General features: G+C 52.4%; 1 protein-coding gene across 6 annotated transcripts in view; it reads right to left on the minus strand.

Moving 5' to 3' along the window:
- Positions 1-520: 520 nt before the first annotated feature.
- The window catches only part of Atp9a (ATPase phospholipid transporting 9A (putative)), a 105,847-nt gene continuing 85,593 nt past the window's right edge, over positions 521-20,774 (minus strand). For all 6 annotated transcript variants that reach the window (XM_076930291.1, XM_034495001.2, XM_034495003.2 and 3 more), the window contains exons 16-28: positions 20,160-20,252; positions 19,458-19,541; positions 18,398-18,568; positions 15,263-15,361; positions 14,514-14,603; positions 14,280-14,424; positions 13,432-13,496; positions 10,263-10,418; positions 6,817-6,881; positions 6,037-6,145; positions 5,230-5,287; positions 3,598-3,801; positions 521-985 (exon numbers count right to left, since the gene is read on the minus strand). In XM_076930291.1, coding sequence (XP_076786406.1) covers positions 849-985; positions 3,598-3,801; positions 5,230-5,287; positions 6,037-6,145; positions 6,817-6,881; positions 10,263-10,418; positions 13,432-13,496; positions 14,280-14,424; positions 14,514-14,603; positions 15,263-15,361; positions 18,398-18,568; positions 19,458-19,541; positions 20,160-20,252 — 1,476 coding nt within the window. In that variant the 3' untranslated portion in view covers positions 521-848. The remainder of the gene's footprint in view (positions 986-3,597; positions 3,802-5,229; positions 5,288-6,036; positions 6,146-6,816; positions 6,882-10,262; positions 10,419-13,431; positions 13,497-14,279; positions 14,425-14,513; positions 14,604-15,262; positions 15,362-18,397; positions 18,569-19,457; positions 19,542-20,159; positions 20,253-20,774) is intronic.

Genomic DNA, 20,774 nt, shown 5'->3' on the forward strand with positions numbered 1-20,774 from the left:
CATAGCCCGATGTCTGCCCAGCGCCAGTATGGAGTGAACACAGTCAAATTCCTGCACCTCTGTCCCCACAAGAGGCCCTAACTGCATGGCGAGACAGAGGCTGGACCCACACATCAACCCAACATGTTTGTGTTCATGTGTGTGCACACATGCACTAATGAATGTACATGCACACATTACAGCAGTTTTACTACAAACCCTGACTAGCCTGATACTCACTATATATAGGCTGGCCTTGCAGTAATGCCCTTGCATTACTGGGATTCTGGGCACATATTGTACCCAACTTCCAAACTTTGTATTTTTCTGAAAACACTTTTATTTTTTTGAGATAGGGTTTATGGGGCCCCTGGATGGTGGACTGGAACTCCCTCTGTTTGAACTGGCCTTAAACTCACAGATCTGCCTGCCTCTGCCTCCCGAGTGCTGGGATTGGGGAAGGCACATGCCTTCTTAAGGGCAAGAGCGACATGAAGAACACACCTGTAGTAAGACTGTTAGAAAAAAAAAGACAGCAACCTTTGAGACAGAGACTTTTATCACATGACAAAAGGTTCAAACCATAAGGAAGCTTGCACAGTGACCCACACAAACCTCAGATGGGCCATCAGGTCCCACGTCTTCACCCTCACCTCAGCATAGCACCCAAGGTTCTGATAGGTACAGCTCTCGGGCCCCTCCCTCCCGTTCCGCCAGTGTTACATCCCCGTTAGGTGCCCAGTCTCGCCTCAGTGAAGCTTCATGTGGCAGCCATGACTGCACCATCCATCTGAGGCAGCTCCTGTGCATGGAACCCGACCTCCTCCTGGGACAGCGCAGAGACCGGAGCCCTGCGGCAGCCTTGCAGCTTAGGAAGTGAGCTTCGAGTAGCTGGGGGGGGAGAACCGTCTCCGCAGGTACTTGAGGACGTACAGAGGGAGACAGCTGACCAAGGTGATGACGGACACCTTCCACAAGAATGACAGCGTGGCAATGAAGTAGACATCTGTAAGCAAGAAGAAGGTTCGACGAGATGTACCTGAGGCCACCAAAGAAAGCATTCTCTATCCCCTGTCCCACATTCTCTTCTGCAGAGGGCCTGTCACGGGCCACGGTGGACCGCGGTGCACGCGGCCCTCATTTCCTCTCCCTCTCCTACCTGCCCCTACATTTGGTGAAATGTTAACTTTCAACAGCTAGGAGAAGGCCCTTCCGGAAGACATTCCCACAGGTGTTTTTGATTCTAAGTGACAGTTAGTTTCTTCTGAGCCCCAGAGCACAGAAAGTGAGATTCAATACATAGCTCTGCCCGTCAGTGGCTGCCGGGCTCAGTGACACCACAGAGAGCCAGGAAAAGGATCCACAGGGCAAGGTGGGCAGAGGTCACTTGGTGAGACCAGGCTCACTCAGAGTAGGGTGCTCTGTCTGGCACTGGATGTGGAGAAGTCAGGAGCTTTGAGAAGACTGGGACAGGGAGGAAGGGAGGATGTCACCAGTAAAGCACCTACTATGTGCTGGGCTCAGGACCTACTTCTGTACCTGTTTCATCTATCTGTTCAACTTCCAAAGCCACCCGAGGCTTCCTAGACAGGGACCAAACCTCTGCACTCCCTCAGACTCGGACCCTTGGGCACAGTCGAGTGCTCAGGAAACCTCTCTGAATGGAGACTGGAGTCCACCACTGTCTCCCTTTCCAAGGTGATGCTCTTTTTATCTTCACTGAAGCTAGTTAGGCTGGGAGAAGAGCCTGCAGCAAGGGCGTTCCTGTGATAGTCTGAATGTTCCCGTCTCCCTCACGGGTACCCTCTAAGGAACCTTGGCAGATTGTCCCCTCCTATCTGCCTCCTTCAGTGCTACCCCTGAGCTGTGTCTATCGATGACACCTTGACATCTAATGCAGGGTTTCACTGCCCTGGTGGTGGCTGTCTTACTCACACGACCCTCTCAAAAGCCGCTGGCCTTCTGCAGGCCTCCCTGTACCCCTGTAACCAAGTACAAAGTCTCTGAAGGGGTGAACCTGCCATCTGGACGGCAGGAGTGAGTGGCCTGGGAGCCAGGCTATGCCCTGATTATCAGACATGTCCTAGGGGTGTCTGAGCTCATCCTGGTCCTACTCGGACTGGACTGTCTGGAAAACAGACATTTTCTGCTGGCCTCCTGGGATGACACGGGCCCCTGGGACTTCACAGCCCAGAGGTTTGAGTGTGCCCTGGCTGAGTGGAAAGGGGACCCAGCAGAAAAAATGTTGGGTTGCTGGAACTGGGTCCACTCTAGAATTGTATTATGGGGAGCTAGAGACAGGTCTGAGACAGAATAGTTGGAGTCAACCTGACAGCTTGCCACACATGGCTGAGCACTGGCTGGCTGACGCAACCTTTAGATGCCTTAATGCAGGTGAGGTCAGTGTCACACTTCCCTCTACAACCTCTGTCTCCCCTGTGCACTTCACCACTGTCCCTGCGCAGGGTCTCCTCGTCCCTGTGCCCCTCCACACTATGTAACCTATCAACTCCTGGGGTCCGGTTCACTCGGGGTCAGCCTGGCTCCCTCCAGCCTCACCCTGCTTCTCTCTCTGCAGCTTTGATCCCATCAGCCTCCCGTGCCCACCGTGCCTGCACCTTCTGACCAGAAGGGTCACTTGCCCTGCCACTGTGGCTCAGGGCAGGCACTCCTGGTGTACACCAAATGGGCTATAACCCACAGCTGGGGGCAAGTGTCACACCTCTTGGCCAACCATGACAGACAGCAGTAGTTCTGGTGGAGCCAATGGTGGCCCCCAGAGAGCAAGATCAGGACTATGGGGACAGGCAGCTGCCTGGGCCAGAATCAGCCCAGGCTCCCAGGTGCTGGTGGGACACACTGCACTCATGGGCGCAGACTGAATTGCCTGATTGAGGTTTCATGGTAACCAAGGGACCCAAAAACGTAAAAGAAAGAAATAAAACTTCAAAAAGTCTGGCTTAGCCACGAGGCTAAATGAGGCCTCATTGCCCCGTCCCAGGTCCATATCCCGGTACAGTCACTGGAGGAGCACAGGAAACACAGCCATCCCTCCATACCCGGGAACCCAGGGGAGTGTGCAGGCTCTCAGCAGATAGACTCAACAAAGGCTCTGGTCCTTATGAAGAAATGAATCTAGTTTTCCTAAGCCTATGCATGCTCTCTGTACATGCTGAGCACCTCCAGGGGCCCGGGAGATGGGATGCTGAGTGCCTCCAGTGGTCCAGGAGACGGAGGCAGCAAGCTCTGCACATGCAGCTGCTAGATTTTGCTTATGAGCAAACCATAAGTCTGTGTATGTCTGGCACAGACATCTTTTCATTCAAACAGTCTAGATCAGCAGTCAGTTCAATCTGAAGGTACAGAGCTCACTGACAGAGCGGACCACTGTGCTAGATGGGTTCATTAGAGACCGCCCCTCCTAAGCCAGGCGGTTCTGTGGAGGTTAAAAACCAGGCATCTGTCAGATGTGGCAGTACACGCCTTCAACCCTAGCACTAGGGAGACAGAGGCAAGTGGCTTTCTGTGAGCTTGAGGCCAGCCTGGTCTACACAGTAGACAATCTCAATAAAATAAGAGAGGACACTTGTGTCCTGGGGCTAAGGCTCGGGGTCTTACCGATGAACTCGTGGAGGAACACCAGGGAGGCAATGTAGCAGGCCAGGCTGAGCAGCTCGGCCACCGTCATGAGCCAGTGCCACGTCTGGATAGTAAGCGCCACCATCAGTAGCTCAGTGAGGATGAGGGACGTGAAGGAGATAGCCACGATATGCACAAACTCCGACTCGAACAGCAGCAGTGCCCCGTACATAATGGTGCTCCCTGCAAGCACCACAAACAGCAATCGGAAGGGTGTACCTGCTGCCCGGCTGCCACCCCGGGAGCCTCCAGCGGACAGTAAAGGTCTCCCTAGTCTAAGGTGAGAATGGGAGGGACGGCACCTAGGGACAGACCTGCACTGTCACCTGGACAAGGAACAACGGTAAAAGGAAGTGCCAGGGGAAAGTAAGCACCAAGCTTTCTAAGGTACTGCCTTTATGCTTATGATCTGTTTGGTTTCAAGAAGAGTTTCATGTAGCCGAAGGTAGCCCTGACTCTCTGATCCTCCTGCCTCTGCCTCATGCTGAGATGTCAGGTGTGCGCTGCCACACCTGATTCACGGTGGTGCTGGGGATCAAATCCACGACTCTCTTTGTGCTAGACAAGCACTCTGCAAGAGAGCTGCATCCCAGTGACAGCCACTGAGGATGGAGGAGGGGAGGGTGCAGGAGGTGGGAGACGCTTGTTGTCTTTCACCAATGCGTGCCTTAAGCCCTGCGGATCCCCTTCAACTCCTGGGCCCTCAACATTTTAACCCATAGGGGTTAAAACATGAAGGACACAAGCCAGCACTCATGTTCACTAGTAAGTTATGTGTGCCCACCTGATACAAAGAGACTGGTGCACAAAAAACACAACTGTGCTGTAAAATACACAGAAACAGAATTCTGAGAGGAGATGGGAGAAAATGAACACACGGGGAGCTTAGATATTCTTATAAAAGGCAATGCAAGGCCTTAAGCAAGCGCTTCTTGGATTTTTGTCTGTTTTAGTTTTGTATTGATTGTGTGTGTGTGTGTGTGTGTGTGTGTGTGTGTGTGTGTACACACAGACGTGTGCAGCACAGTAGACGTGTAGCAATCTGGGGAGTTGTACTCTTCAGTACTCTTCAGTCACGTGGGATCCAGGGATGGAATTCAGGTCTGGCAGCAAGCGCCTTACTCACCGGACCATCTTGCCGCCCACAAGCAAGCACTTTGTTAGTGAACCGGGGCAACTCCTGGGGTGTCTTAGTCTTTGCGTGTGTGTGTGTGTGTGTGTGTGTGTGTGTGTGTGTGTGTGTGTGTATTTGAGGTGCCTTGGAACCCAAGTCTATACAGGATGTTCATTTATCTTATATACCATGTGCTTACCCAGAGGTCATTTAGACAATGTCATTGGTGTTCCTGTGCTCTGTCCCACACGGTCAGGACTCAAAACCTTTTGTGTTCAAACAGTCCTGGTGAGGGGCAGTGGATCTGAACTGTGTAGGCCCCTAACTTGGCCAAGCCAAGAAGCAACCATGCTGCGCTGCAGACCCCTGCTGTGCTTTGTGCCCTCTCATGCTCCCTGCTCCATCTCAGGTCCTGGCTTCTCTCTCCAGAACCACCCTCTTCCCTCAAGGTCAAGGTTAAACAAAGGACGAGCTTTGCTCTCCCACTCAGACCTCACCTTGATAGATGCTGATTAACACCCAAATTAGGAACGTCTTGTAGGACAGCGGCCGCCCCTAGATGAGAAACAGGAAGACCGGAAGTTATGACGGAGGCTGCAGGCTCGCTGCCGTCAGCCTTGTTGGGACTCTTTCCATTAACCAAAGACCCACCAAGCCCCTCTCTCTACCTCACCCTGTCAATATGTAATAAAAATGCCATCTTTCAAAGAGAACCCAGAGTTGGTAATATGCCTGTCTTGTCAGCTACACTAAGACATTAAAGTAGGAGAGTGGTGGGTTCGAGACTAGCCTGGGCAACTAATTGAGATCACTAGAAAAGAAAGGTCAGGTGGGGACATTCCTTTAATCCCCACACTCAGGAGACGGAGGCAGGTGGATCTTTGTGAGTTCCAGGCCTGCTGGTCCACTCAGCCTGCTCCAGGCTGGCTGGGAAGACTGCACTGCCGCAGGTTGCTTACTCAGCACTCACAAGGCCCTGGGTTTACACAGAACAAAACAAAAACAAAAACAAAAACAGCCAAAGGGAAGCCCTACAGGTGCAGACAGGAAGCCCCTGTGTAGTGTCAGGTGCTCCAGGAGCACCACTGGCAGCTGCAGAGCAGGCCTGGCGACTCCTCAGAAGCAGACTGTTGGCAGTTTGCTCTGGACATTCCCACAGAACCCTACCCCTTCCATTCCAAAGAAAGCAAACCCCCTGCCTCTGCCCCATCAGACAGGAGGAGCAAGCATGAAGGAAGAGGGAGGGAAGGCCAGAGGGAGGAGGTGAGGGACGGTGGGGTGGAAGTGGGGGAGGCCTGGGGAACCTTGAGGAGGTCCTTGTAGAGTTCAGGATACAACATGGCGACTTCTGACTTCACATCTTTGTCCAAAACCAGGGAGAACACGGGAAACATGGTGTAGACGGTGGAATACCTGGAGGAACAGCCGCCACAGGACACCGCTCACCACCACCCTCTGCCCGCCTGCCCACCGCCTGCCCACCACCAGCCCATCATGCACCACGCCCAGCTCTTAACACTGGAGATTCAAGATGTAAGACAGAGGTGAGAATTCACCTGTTCCAGTCTCTATGTCACTAAACAGGAGAGCTATGTGTGTTACAACAGCGCCAAGGAGGGAGGCAGAATGGGGGAGAGCGAATAAGGGGTGTGTGTGTGTGTGTGTGTGGCCTGTAGTGTGTATATGTGATGTGTGTATGTGTGCGTGGTGTGGTGTGTGTATGTGGTGTGTACACATGGTCTGTGTGTGTGGTATGTGTATGTGGTGTGCAGTGTGTGTATGTGGTGTATGTGTGTGCTGTGGTGTGGGGGGTGTATATATGTATGTGTTTGTGGTGGACATGTATGTATTTGGTATGTGTGTGTGTGTGTGTGTGTGTGTTTGTGTGTGTGTGTGTGTGTGTGTGTGTGTGTGTGTTTGTGGTATGTATAACTGGGCCCCCCATCTGATGAGGGTGCTTAAGTGTTGTTAATTCAAGGAGTCTCAAAACCAGAAGCCAAGGTGCCACGGAGACTTTCCATGCACCTCTCCCTGTGGGATGTTTTCCGGGACATGAAAGTCAACGGCTCGTCTGCGACACTCACCCGATGATCAGGAAGCCTTGGTAGAGAGGAACGGATGCAAAGTAGAATACAGAAGAGAAGACGGCCTGCAGGGAAGGAGGGAGCGGGGGTCACGGAGAATCACAGCACAGGCCCCATCCATGTAATGTCGTGTGCCTGTTACGGGGTTCCTGTGGTCCTCACAACACCCTAGGAAATCTGGATTACTTCATCATCTCCATGATACAGGTAAGGATATTGAGACCCAGAGAGGGTCAGGGGCTGGCCCAAGAGCACACAGCTCACTTGTGACAGGCCAGAAGCAGCAAGCACCCACAGCTAGACTCAGCCTCCTCTGTGAACGTCATGCCCTGTGTGCTGGGGTTGGGAAGGCCTCACACCCAGGTCCTGAAGTCACTGTAGGGCCCTTTGGGAGTCAAGCCAGGCCCTACCTAAGGAGCCTACATTCCCAACAGCTCAGAATTACAGCTTATGAGGCGTGTGCCTGACAATACACTGAAACCAAGCTGGGGGTGCAGCTACTGCTGTTTCCATACTGGTCATCTTAGATGTCAGTGTGGAAGACATTACCGCTTAGAATTTGGAAGAAACTGCATTGAATTTGTTTTTACAATGTTCAGGATCAAACTGAGGACCTCGTACCTACTGGGTGAGCATGCTGTCACTGAGCTGCACCCTCAGGTCATACGTGAGAAAAAGATGTCTTCAAAGCATGTGACTGACCAGTGTTTCAAATGAGAAAAGGCAGTAAGTTTTGGCAGCTCTCACCCAAGTATGTGCTAACTCTGGAAAACAGTGCATGCTGCGAAGACCTGCTGGGGAGGCCAAGTGCTGGCTGATGCCACCCAGATCCTGCACATTAACGGAGGGACTGTGGCTTTCAAGCTCCTTCCCCCTAGGACAGCAGTTCTCAACCTGGAGGTCACGACCCCTTTAGAGGTCATAGCAGATATTCACATTATGATTCCAAACAGTAGCAAAACTACAGTTATGAAATAGCAACCAAATAATTTTATGATCGGGAGCCACCACAACACAAGGAACTCTACTGAGGGGTTGCAACATTGGGAAAGTTGAGCACCACTGTCCTAGTATAAGCCCAGGGAATGCTGGGAGTACTGAGTGAAAGCCATTTGTAAAAATGTAGCTGGGCCAGGTATGGTGGCGCACACTGTGATCCCTGCATTTCAGAAGTGGAGGCGGGGAGATGGAGGTTCAAGGTCAGCCTCTGCTACATAAAGATTTTGAGGCCAGGCCAGGATACATAAGACCCAGGATCAAAAACCAAACTAAACCAAAACAAAACAAAAACGAAAACTCCTTAGCACCAAGAGAAGCTGAACCTTTGCGGCAGCCCGGCGAGCCAAGCGCTTCTCCCTGTACTAAGGTGCAGAGCGAAGGCCTACAGAAAGTGCCGCTCGCTCGCTGTAGTACTGCTGCACCCCACAGCCACAGGAAGCCTGGCTCCTCTGACACACTTTCACAACCTCACTGTGGGGGAAGTCACCTTCCAGCGGCTTCTCATCCAGCTGGACTGTACAGAGCTGGCTTTACTTTGTAAACCCGCCTCAGAGTGCCTTCCCATACGGCAGCCCCTTTCACCGGCCATAAAGCCTGCATGTAGACAGGGGTGCTCACAGGAAATGACACACTTGTCTTGTTCATCATGGCAAGGCACAGTATCTCAGATAGGGGCTAAAGCTCCTTCAGAGCACAAGGGACAGGGCCAGCCTCGCTTCAGAACCTTCCAGAACCTTTGAGTGGATACCAGCGGGAATGCCTAGGTACTGCAGATGCTAGCCCGCCGGTCTGCTTTTGTGTGTGTGCTCAAAGACAAGATCATTAATCTCCCGGTGATTAAAACCACAGCCCGCTGGTGAATCAGCATAACTGTCTGATGGTGGATTAGCATAAATTAAAAGTACAGAGGCAGCCTGATGATCCTCAGCAGCTGTGCGGCCTCAGAACACCTCCCCCTCCCTGCACGGCCAGAGGGGGCTCTCCACGTGAGGCGGGACAGGCAGCATGGAGAGCTGCCTTCCATGAACAGCCACACACCTGTCCTACAAACCACATTTATGTGTGCGCACGTGCATACGTGCCTGCATTTACAGTGTGTGCGCATGTGCCTGTGAGCTTTCTACAGAACAGCAATGGAGGTCAAAGGGCAACTGTGGGAGTCAGTTCTCTTCTCCCAGCATGTGGGTTCTGGGATTGAACTCACGACATCAGGCTTGGCATCAGGCACCTTCACCCACTCAGCTACCTCAGCAGCCTGCCTTACGTTCATGCAATGTCCTGCTGGGTCTTACTGATGATGGTGAAGATGCCTTCAGCTTCAACTCCTGTTTTCCAAGTGCCAAGTTCAAGGGCACGGCAGATCCTACCAGTTCACTTCACGGGTGGAAAGATCGGCCTGAATCGGGGAATGGTGTGCCCATGGCCCTTACGGGTCCTCAGTGGCAAAGGCAAAAAGAGACAGGACTCAAATGTTCTCATCACCAAACTCAAGTATTTCAACGTAAGGCCTGCAGAGGGGCTGGGGTGGGAAACCTTTTCCTACGAGGTTTGAGTGTGCAGGGCAGGCCATGATGCACGTCCTCAGGATGGAAAGACTTCACGCTGATTCAACTGTGGTCTTTCCGCCTACAAAATAGGCTGGGCTGGTGTGAGGAAGACAGGACTACTGACTACATTACAAACACTTAGCCAATAGCCGGAGTATAGGATGCACTCAAGAAAGGTGAGTTAAAACCAGGGGTGGTGGCACGTGACTGGAATCCAGCACTTAGGCTGAGGCAGGAGGATCACATACTTGCACACACACTAGCCTGGGTTGCTAAGTAAGACCCTGTCTCAAACACATTTATTCTTCTGATATGGTTGCCACCCCTTGGCCCTGTCTCTGCACACAGGAAACAGGAGCCGAAGCCTTTGTTTGACTGCCTCTCTCTCTGGGGAAGAAAGGGGGTGGGGTGAGGGGGCTAGCAGCTGGGGTGCGGCCAGGTAGGATCACAACTCCAAAACAGTGTCAAACTGCTGGGTTTTCCACGATAATGACTGTCACAGGCACCTGGGCACGAGACTAACTGCCACCCACCTGGGCAATATGCCCATGTGTACCAATGCAAAGGTGCCAGCTGCTCACCCAACCTGGGCAATGTGCCCGTGTGTATACACAAAAAAGCTGGAGCTGCCTGCTCACCTGAGGAGTGCACCTATGTACAACTGTGAAGAAGTACCAGCTGCAACCCACCTGCCTGCCATGCCTACATGCACCTGTCTGTAAGAACTGTCAGCTGCCACCCACCTGCACGGTGTGCCTGTCTGCACCTGTGAAAGATGCCAGCTGCTTGCCTACCTGGGTGCCACGCCCATGTGAACAGGTACCAGCTGCCGCCCACCTAGGTAGTGTGTCTGTGTACACATAGGGGAGGTGACTCTGGGAGGCACCAGCCACAGCGCACCTGCATGGTGCTGATGCAGAGACTCCTGTGGATCACAAACTGACTGAGGGCTGCCGAGCGCTTGTAGCTGTTTCGTCCGTGCACCATAAGTAGCCGGCCGAGATGCTTGAACTGGGTGATGGAGAAGTCTGCAGCCAGCGAAGCCTGCTTTCCTTCCTGCAATCGGCACACAGAGGTCAGGGCGCGTTTCTCTTTTTAATTGAAACAACGGGACATGACAAGGAGACCTTTGAAGGCATTCAATAACGAGACTCTCTGGTTTCAGGCTACACACAGTTGGTGGTCCAAGTCAAATTTGATTTAAAAAGAGGAATTTACTTAAATAGAAAACATACTAAATCACAGATAGTTGTAATTTGGAGGTCAGATGAATGAGGTATTAAGTTCGCCTCCACCCCCGTGTCTATGAGAAGCGGGGGTGGGGAGGGATCATCCGAGAGGTGCTTTATAACATTTAGGGCCCTGAAGGGTAGAACACAGGGAAAGCCAGATGCCAATCACAGTGGTAGAATGTTCTGGATTATTCTGCATGCTCATATATGTGAAGATAGCTCACAATGTGTTCATACAGTGGCATTGGTGGTTCAAAAGGCAGGTGTTTGACACTGGTATGGATAGAGGGACACTGGTGCCTAACCACATGACCCAGAAGATACACTCCACTCCCCCACTCCTGCTCTAACACTCTCGCCACATGGGCCACTCAGAGTGAGCTGACCCAAGGACTCACTGAATACTTCAGAAACATCAATGGAGAGCCGGCAAGATAGCTCGGCAGGTTACAAAGCACTTGCTGCCAAGCCTGATGATCAGAGTTTGAGCCCCAGAGTGCACATGACAGAAGGAGAGACCCGAGTCTCATAAACTGTCCTCTGACTTCCACGTGAGCGCTGGGCCACGCACACGCATACACATGTACTCACATCCAAATAAATAAATAAATAAATAAATAAATGCAGTCTGTATCAATGGCATAAATATCAAACACTCCTCAAAAAAAAAAAAAGATCAGAGAAGTGTTTTACATTAAAGAAGATTAAAGAGACACGAACGCACACTAATAAGGGGAACTCAGGGGCCTTGATTATTTCCTGGAGCTTCTTTTGTTCTTAAGCTACAAAGACATTTTGGGGACAATCGGGCAAAACGCCCATGAATCATTAGGTCAGCATTACATCTGAGGCCCGGGGCTGGGTGGGTGGGGTAGGAGGGTAGAGCACAGCTGCTGTGCTGATGCAGGGGGATGCTACTTCTTAAGGCCCCTGCGAAGTATTTCACGTGAAATGTATGAAATCTACTTTCAAAAGGTCCAGAGGAAGAGAGAGTGGACGTCGGGGCAGCGGGAAGGAAGGGAAGGTCAGCGGAGCTCAGTGCCAGAGTGCAAATTTCTCCAACAAATGACATTTTAGGATATGTATAATTAGAGTGTGTGTGCCTGTGTGTATATGTGTGTGTACATGTGCGCGCATGTGTGTGCGCACGTGTGTGCATGTGCATGTATGTACTTGAGTGTACTGCTATGCATGTCCATGCATATGCATGCTGTGTGCATGTGTGTGTGCTTGCGTGTGTATGTGTGTACATGAGTGTACAGCTATGCATGCCCATGCATACGCATGTTCCCTCCTGGGCAGGACACTGAGCATCTTCCCCTCCCCCTCTCCATGGTACTGCACTGACCCAGGGCCTCAGTGAATCGGAAGCCTGCAGGTTAGGCCAGGCTAGTGGTCCAGTGAGCTCTCGGGACCCACCAGTCTCCATCCCCCAGTGTTAGAGATACAGGTGCACCTGAACTGGCTCAGTGTTTTATATGGGTGCAGGGGATGTGACCCCAGGTCCCCATCCTTGCAGCACTAGCTCTCTCACCCCTGAAGCCACACCCCCCAGGTCAACGTGACACTTTTTCAAAACAGAAAGTCACAGCACTGAGTTTTGATGAACTGGGAACAAAGCCTTTGAGCCAGACCCAAGCACCAACCCTCAGGATGAGTTCCGAAGCAGTAAGAAGGGTGCAGCTGAGGACACGGCTCAGAGAGACAGCCTTGGAAAAACGAGTCTGCGCCTGAGCACGGAGCTGCTGGTGTAAAAGCATAGGCAATGAGAGATTTCAAAAAATAATAACAAATTAGACTGAGGGTTAGAAGTGAGTCCTGTCCCTGTCTCTGCTGGAGAAAGAAATCCAAGAGGAAGCAGAGTGAAGCAAGCTGACTGATGGAGTGTGTGGCATGTTGTTAACTTAAAAGTATACACGAAAATAACATATGCACGTGGGTAAAGTATGTGTAGACGGTTTCTATGACAAAGGTGCACACGCCCCTAAGCAGCACTGCACGGAGAGCACTTCTGGAAGACTGCCCAGCGTTACTAGTCTGGTGCAACAAGAGGCAGGGCGGCCGACCTTAAATTATTTGTTTCCACAATGGCGAGTACTCACTGCTTTTATAAGGTGAAACCCGAAGGCATCACGATATCATTTTTAACAGAAGGGAAGACGTTTTATTTGTATCTAGCAACCAGTAAAAGGATTCTCTCAAACTCAGGTGTCTTTAGAGATGTTTTTTTTTTAATTCTCTGTGTGTGTCTGTGCGTGGGAGTGGGAATGTGCACCAGACCACCTGCACCCTGGAGGCCAGAAGAGGGCTCCAGATTCCCTCCCTGGAGCTGGAGTTACAGGTGGCCGAGATGAGATACTACACATGGGTGCTGGGAACCAAAGGCAGTCTTCTGCTGCAGCAGCGGCACACACTCTTAACCATACCCGCGCTCCTCTTTACCCCGCGTCTCCCCAGCCCCCACCTCCTTTTTGGTTTTCTGAGATAGGGTCTCGCTCTGTGAGCTGTGGCTGGCTGGAACTGGCCACAACTTTCCTGCCTCTACATCATGAGCACTGGAATCAGGCGTGAGCCACCACGTGAGCTGGCTCAATCATGCTTCTTAAACCTACACGTAAGAGATCTGTACAGATTCTGGATACAAAGGCTCCCCGGAAACCACATGAAGACAGTGTGATGGGACGAATCTCAGAGAAGCAGGAGGAACAGGAGTTTATGGTTGCCCTCAGCAGCCCGGAATACATGAGACCCCACTTCAAATAAAAGAGCGAAAGAAAACAAAAAGGGAAATGACTAGAAACTCCCAACAGAAAGGCAGAGTAGATGCCCACGCTCACCTTGCCCTCCACGCCCACGCCGCAGTCAGATTCCTGAATCATGCTGACGTCATTGCCTCCGTCCCCTGTACAGCACACAGAACAGAAAGGAGAGGTAGGAATGTGGAGATGTGACAGAGATGGCTCACACACAGCATTCTCAGAGTAACATCCATGTCTTGCCTTTCACTGAGGGTAGACTATGTCCTGCACAATGTATCCAGCCACCCTCAAAAGGGGTTGTGTGTCGGAAACTAGGTGGCTTGTCAGGGTCAAACGCTAAGCAGTGGCACTGGTCGACTTCTACAATCACCACAGGCCCCTCCTCTCAAGAGGAGTGTGTATGGCTACTGACAGTGGTAACCGGCCCACGGGCGTCCCCAGTCTTTGCCCACGTGGGTGCCACCACCACCCCCATCCTGCTGAGATGGAAATGAAGGCCCAAGCTGGTAAAGGAAGCCACGAGTGATAACCAGTCAGTGACCATAGGGTTGAGAAAGTTGACCCCCATCTGAACCTTAGCATGGGGTCCTCTGGAATGCCATGGCCATCTGCCACATGCAAAGATCCTTCCCTTTAGGCACGTTTGTCTCCTTTCTCTCAAGGGAGGGACACAGTAACAGGAGCCACAAAGGGGAAGCTAGCTTCTGTGGCCTAAGCAAGAGGCCTGGGAATCCGAACTCACAGCAGCAGGACTCAGGCTCCTTGTGAAAGGTAAGCTCAGGGCATCTGCAGGACAGGATGTCACAGGACAGGACCAGCAGGACAGGGCCTCAGGCAGTTGACCGCCACCACCCAAGCAAGCTTGACCACAGCCCAGGTGGGCTCCTCCTTCCTAGGGGTGCCTCCTACCACCCAGGCAAGCTTACCTACTGCACAGGTGAGCTTCCCTGTGCGTTCCTGGAGCAGTCGAACGATCTGGGCCTTCTGGGTGGGGGCACAGCGGCAACACACCACGGCCGGGCACTGGCAAGCCAGCTCCATGAATTCGTACTCATAGTACTTGAGGCAAACCTGGCCAAGAGGTGGGGTCAGCCAATACCACCACCTCCCTGCAGCCCACAGCAAGAAGAGTACCCCACTTGTCAGTGCCCAGCACTCACCTCCAGAGAGTCTCCAGAGATGACCAGGGCACAATCATGCTTCCTGCGGAAGGCGTTCAGCTCAAGGTGTGCCTCCCCGCGGTTGGTCACCTGAAAGGGGACAGAGGTGGGAAAGGTTCGGCTCTCTGGAAATGGCCAGATGCGATGAATACTGGCCTGTAAGACTGTAAAGACAGTGTCCTTCCTTCTTATCACCAGCTGTAACTAAAGGATGCTGTGGGCCCAGGAGCCTGTTTGTATGACTCTCAGCCTTTGCCACTTTCCAAGGACTAAAACCTGCTCACAGTCCGATAGGACAGGGACCATGAGGACCCCCTGAATTTACTCTCAACCTTCCACCTCGGGGAGACTGAAGCCGGGACATGTTTATCAGTCAGAAGCCGTGCAACCAGAGCCCTGGAGAGTAGCCCTGGGGGCCAGGCATCTGGATCACTTTTAACATAGATGCTATAGGTTTTGACCAGCGTGCTTGGTTATTGGCAACGTCAAAGCAGCTCTGGGACCAAACTTTCTTCTGCTCCCCAAAACAAAGCAAAACCACCCAAAAGGGTCAGAGTTCAAGGCTGTGTGGTGGAGTTCCAGAGCACCAGCTGAAGAGACGCTTGCCTGGGTCCCTTAACCTCGGTAACCTACACAGCCATGCGAGGCCACCAGTGGCTGCTCCTCCTCCCTTTAGGGGCTCACTCCAGGTTACAGGTTATAGGACAAACACAAACATCACCCCACAGGGCCCCAGCACGATGCTTTACCAGTCGGAAAACATGGATGTCTTGATTTCTGGTCACCAGATGTGCATTCTTGGCTGTGCACGTGGCCGTCTCCAGCTTGTCCCCTGTTAGCATCCAAACCTGAAATCACAGCAGGCAAACAGCCCTGAAGGTCGGGGCTCTGAAGCTGACCTGTCCCTTGAGGCAGAGAGGCTCCCAAGAACACCAAACCACCTGAGACTCAGAGTCTCTTTGATCCCCAGGGACAGCCCACCATAGAGCTTGGGGCAGGGGGCAACTGCTAGGTGGAGCAATGGCTGAAAAAGCCAGTTGGAATGGGATGTGGTGGAGCACAAGTATAATCCTAACACTCAGGAGGCTGAGGCAGGAGGATTGCTATAAATCTGGGGCTAGCCTAGGCTACATATCAAAACCATCCACACCCTCAAAAACAAACAAAAAAAAAAAACAATAAGATAAAAGTGGACTATTGGCAGTAGATACATTGGTAAATGTCTGTAATCCCAGCAGTCAGGACAGAGGAAGGAGGGTTGTGAGTTCGAGACCAACATGGACTGCATTTCAAGAGCAAAACAACTGAAGCGACCTGCTGCACAGTGGCTTGGCAGGGAAGAGAATGAGTGGTGAGGAATGAGCAGTGGGATTATGTCTGGAAGACACGGACGGAGCTATCTGTGCCCCACAGAGCCTATGTCTCTCACGGGATGAGGGGTGGGATCTAGAGATAGGTAGGTACCTAAGACCCTGAGGCTCCAGTGCCGGCTGCTTCACCTCACAGGGTAAGGCCCTGCAGGGTGGGACCAGTATTCTTGGCTCAGTTTCTGTGTCTGTCCAAAGGCTGGTGTAAGCTTGAACCTCAGATCTCAGTGGCCAAAGAGGCCCCTCTTGCCTCAAACAGGGAATGGGAAAACCCTGTCCACTCTGCAGCATCAAGACCCTTGACTCAGGGGTGGGACAGTGTTGAGGAAGAGAACCTGGGGATAGATCTGACCACATAAAGTAAGGGCAGGGCTTAGACTCCCCAGTGTGGCAGTAAGAGGCCTGCCTCAAGGAACCCAACTGGTCCTGATGGCCATGTCCATACGATAAGCTTGCAAGCTGATACACAGGGAGACACGCACACATGCATGCACTCAGTGTCCACTTGTTACTTTAAGACCACCGTCTCCTTACCTATCCCTGTTCTTTTGAAGACTCATTTTTATTTATGAGTATGAGTGTTTTGCATGTGTGTAGACCTATGAACTGTGAGTGCCACGGAGGCCGGGGGAGGGCATGGAGTCCTCTGGGACTGAAGTTAAACAGCCATGTGGCTGCTAGGACCTGAACTGGGGTCCTCTGCAGGGGCGGTCAGCAAAGTGCGAATACAGCTGCGGCCACATGATGCGAGCTGGAGGAGGGTAGACTCCACACGACAGTGACCCTGTAAGATTGCAATGGAGCCGAGACTCTCCTGGCACAAAGCAGCACAGACAGGAGTCAGTGTGATATCAGGACCCAGCACACTCTAACGGGCAGCTAGTGCTACAGTGGGCACACTTACTGCCTTCAGTCACGTATGGCACTTACTAGTTGAACATGTCAGAACACAGCTTATGTGATGATGTGCTACGCCCCTGTTAGAGCACACTTCTCAACTTCATAGAGAGTTGACTGTGTGGCCAGATGTAGTTGCCTCATCTGTCTGTGCTGTGTCTGCTGACAGGCTGGGGAGGCAGCTCGGCAGGTAGGAGCGTTTGCTGTGTCAGCACCACAGAGGAAGCTGAGTGTAGCCCTGCATGCCTCTAACCTCAATGGTCAGGGGCGTGGCAGAGACAGGAGGGTCAATGAGCCTGTCGGCAGGCAGTCTGCCTCCAGGGTCAGTGAGAGAGGTTGTCTTAAGAGAGTACGATGGGAAGTGACAGAGGAAAATGCCCCATGTCCTCCTCCGTGTCTACACACCCATGCATGCACCCCACACACATACACACCACACACAGATACCACACTCACACGTGCACATATACACACACCACACACACGCATCCACACATACATGCACGCACGCATGCAGACACACATATGTGCACATATGCGTGTGGACTCACATATAGCACTCTCACTTGTATACATACCACACACACCACTCACATGTGCATATATACACACACGTGAGGGTGCATGCACACACAAACACACAAACACACCACACATGCACATGCTCTTGAGCACACACATGTGCACAGACACACATATCACACTTACATGCCACCTTGAGGGCTAGGCTGTGGCTAATACTGGATAGTGCTTGCCTAGCGAGCATAGATCCCTAAGGTCCATCCCCAGGATCACATAAAAACAGACACACAAGTACAATCCCGGCACTCAGGACAAAGTGAGAGGGTCAGGAGTTTGGGGGCAGCCTGGGCTACATAAGTACTCTGACCTGGACCTTCAGAATCAAGTGCACTCTCAGGCACTCCCTCAGGGGCTCACTGGTCCTCAGACGCCCTCTACTGGCCCTGCAGAATAGCTTGTCTGGATTGTTTCCACCCCAATTGTTTGTGTGTGCATGCGCCCTCACGTGTGTGTGTGTGTGTGTGTGTGTGTGTGTGTGTGTGTGTGTGTGTGTAGTGTGTGTATATGCACATGTGAGTGGTGTGTGTAGTATGTATATGTGTGAGTATGGTATATGTGAGTCCAAACGCGTATGTGCACATATATGTGTCTGCATGTACACAGCTTAATACAGAAGTTTCTTTGCTCTTGTGGGGTGGACAGCCCTTTTGCACTGGGCCAGAGCAACAGCCACTAGCCAGTCATTCAACTGAATCACACTGTGCATCTGGATACAAGGCTGCTCTGATCGACTAGGAGACAGCTGCCCCTGACCTTCAGGGAGAGGTCCTGTGGGGAGGCAGAAGCACAGCTGTGTAAGCCGGTCTCCCAAGCCACACCATCGGGGTGGGGCGCTCTGGTTTGCTACTTCCACCTCCCATCTCTCATTTCTTCGCTTTATCCCAGGCTGGCCCTGAACTTGAGATGCTAACACTGACTGCCATGTGCTGAGATGCCAGGCACGGGGCACCACGACTGGCCTTCAGCCCTCAATGTCTCGCTGAAGGTCTTAGCGCTGCTGCCAGGTCGCTGGCCGAGCTGTCTCCCGGGCGGCCCTACCTTGATGCCGGCATTGCGCAGTGTCTCCAGCGTGGGCCTGACGTCGGCCTGCAGCTGGTCTTCCACGCCAGTCAGGCACAGCAGCTCCATCTCCATCTCCAGGCTCTCGATCACTGTGGCCACCTTCAGAGAGCGGTCGTGCACACTCAGCTTGGCCTGGACGTAGCGGGCCTGGGGAATGGAGAGGTGAGGCTGCAGCAAACTGCCTGCCGGTGCTGCCCTGGTCAGCTGGGCCTCCTGAAGATGACGGACTCTACTTATCCCTTTATCTGGCAGCGAAGCCTAAGAGAAGCCCAGACTCCCCTCACAGGGCTGCGTGAACAGTCATAACATGTACCCATGGAAGAAACCTGACATACAATGTCTTAGAAATACATCTGAGTGACAGGAACAAGCCTTTGCTGGGGATGGGCAAAGACCCTAGAAGCCTGTCCCTAAAGTGCCCACGCCCTGGCACTCAATGAGTGTCACCGTGTGCCAGATACCAGGGACACAGGCATTAGCCAGACAAGGTCCTTCCACTGGGAAAATAATCTACAGATGGAAGAACGACAAGCAGAAGAGAGATGGCGCACAACTCAGACCTGCTCATTTTCTAGCATGAGGTTGGCTGGCTCATGGCTCAAATCAGTCATCTCTGCACTGAGGAAGCTGAGGCAAGAGGATTCCAGGCCAACCTGGGTGGGCTACAAGCAAAACCGTGTTGCAAAAGAGTAATGAGACTGAGACAGAGACAGACAGACAGACAGACAGACAGGGCAGGAGGTGAAAAGCAGGTGATCTACTTCAAACCTTCCTAAAATAGGTGACGAAGAAGGTTGGTTACACAAAGATGAACGGAAAGTGACGGGTAGTATGTGAAGGCTTCTTGGAGAGGCGGGCCATGAGTGAGCCCCATGCAGCGCAAATGGCATGTGCAAAGGCCCTGCGCTAATAGGGAAGCTGGTGTGCTCAAAAAGACCAGGAAGTCAGAGTAGAAGAGCAAGGAGGTGTGTCTCTCGGAGAGGTGACTAAGGAGGTGGGTCAGGGACGAAAGACAAAGGTCTCATGAGCCACTTACTTCAAAGTCTTGGTACTGCTCCTCCGTGAGGGACTTCTTGGCCACCACCAGCACACGCAGTCCCTCCCGGGCCATGTTGCCACACTGCAAAGCAGACAGCGATCAGATCAGCGGGGAGCTGTGCTGAGGCTTGGGTCTGAGACGGCCACAGGGAAGCCGAACACTGCTTTCCCCCTAGAGCTGTGGTCCAGAGCCAAGCTTCCAGCTGGAACAGCAGAGGGGCAAGCGCGAGCCTCGCACGCACATGGGTTTCCGTGGCCAGCACAGTGTGTTCCAAAGCCCAGATCCATGCTGTAAGGTTACACACACACACACACACACACACACACACACACACGCATGGCTGCCTGGCTGGCTCGGCGGACAAAACTACGGCTGTGCTGCCGCTGCTCCTGTGTGCAACCCCAAACATGGGTACCACAGAACACTTCGACAGGCTGAACATGCTAAAGCACAGCCTCATGGGAAAGAGACACCCAGGCCTGCTGCTCATCTGTGTGCCCCTCCTGGCCCTGTAGACACCACTGCTATGGTGGGTGTGAGCGCCGGCCTGAAGCTGAGGGATGGCCTGCTAACATCCACCAGCGCTCCTCCCTCCGAGGGAGGTAGTGCTATGCAGTTTTACTCACTGGCCCCTGCAAGACTCAGCCTCTATAGTACAGATTCCCAAGACCCTTCTTCAACTCACTACCCCAGGCTCACCTCTTCCTCCAGCCAGTCATTGTACTGGACAATGCCAGCCATGACGACGTCCGCTCCCTTCATGTAGAACGTGATTTCCCCCGTGGACTCATCCTGGAAAGACGGACAGGAAGTTGAGGAGCTTGCTGGTGAACCCCAGTCCCCGGGTCTCACTCGCTTCCTGTGACAGGCAGTGTGCAGAGTGCTTTAAAGAGCCCAGCACCTTTAAATGGTTTTTGCTTGTTTTTTTTTTTTTTTAAATACATATTTTTAATTTATTTATTTTATATGCACGGGTGTTCTGCCTCCATGTATGTCTGAGTACTGCATCTATGCCTGGTGTCCTTGGAGACCAGAAGAGTGCACTGGGTCCCCTGGGACTAGCATTACGGATGGTTCTGCTCTCCATGTGGGTGCTGGGAATTGAACTCGTGTCCTCTGGAAGAGAAACCAATGAATGTCCTTACTGCTCCAGCATCTCTCCAGCCTCCCAGAGCTTTTTACACTTGGCTAAAGATAAAACATCAAGTGGGAAGGGGTGGCTCACTCAGGGGCAAAGGCCACAGAAGGCAGAAACAAGCACAGCTGGGAGCATTTGGAAAATCGTTAAGTGATAAAGCAAGATCAAAGAGAACC

Source organism: Arvicanthis niloticus, chromosome 2, assembly GCF_011762505.2.
Source record: "Arvicanthis niloticus isolate mArvNil1 chromosome 2, mArvNil1.pat.X, whole genome shotgun sequence".
Lineage (NCBI taxonomy): Eukaryota > Metazoa > Chordata > Mammalia > Rodentia > Muridae > Arvicanthis > Arvicanthis niloticus.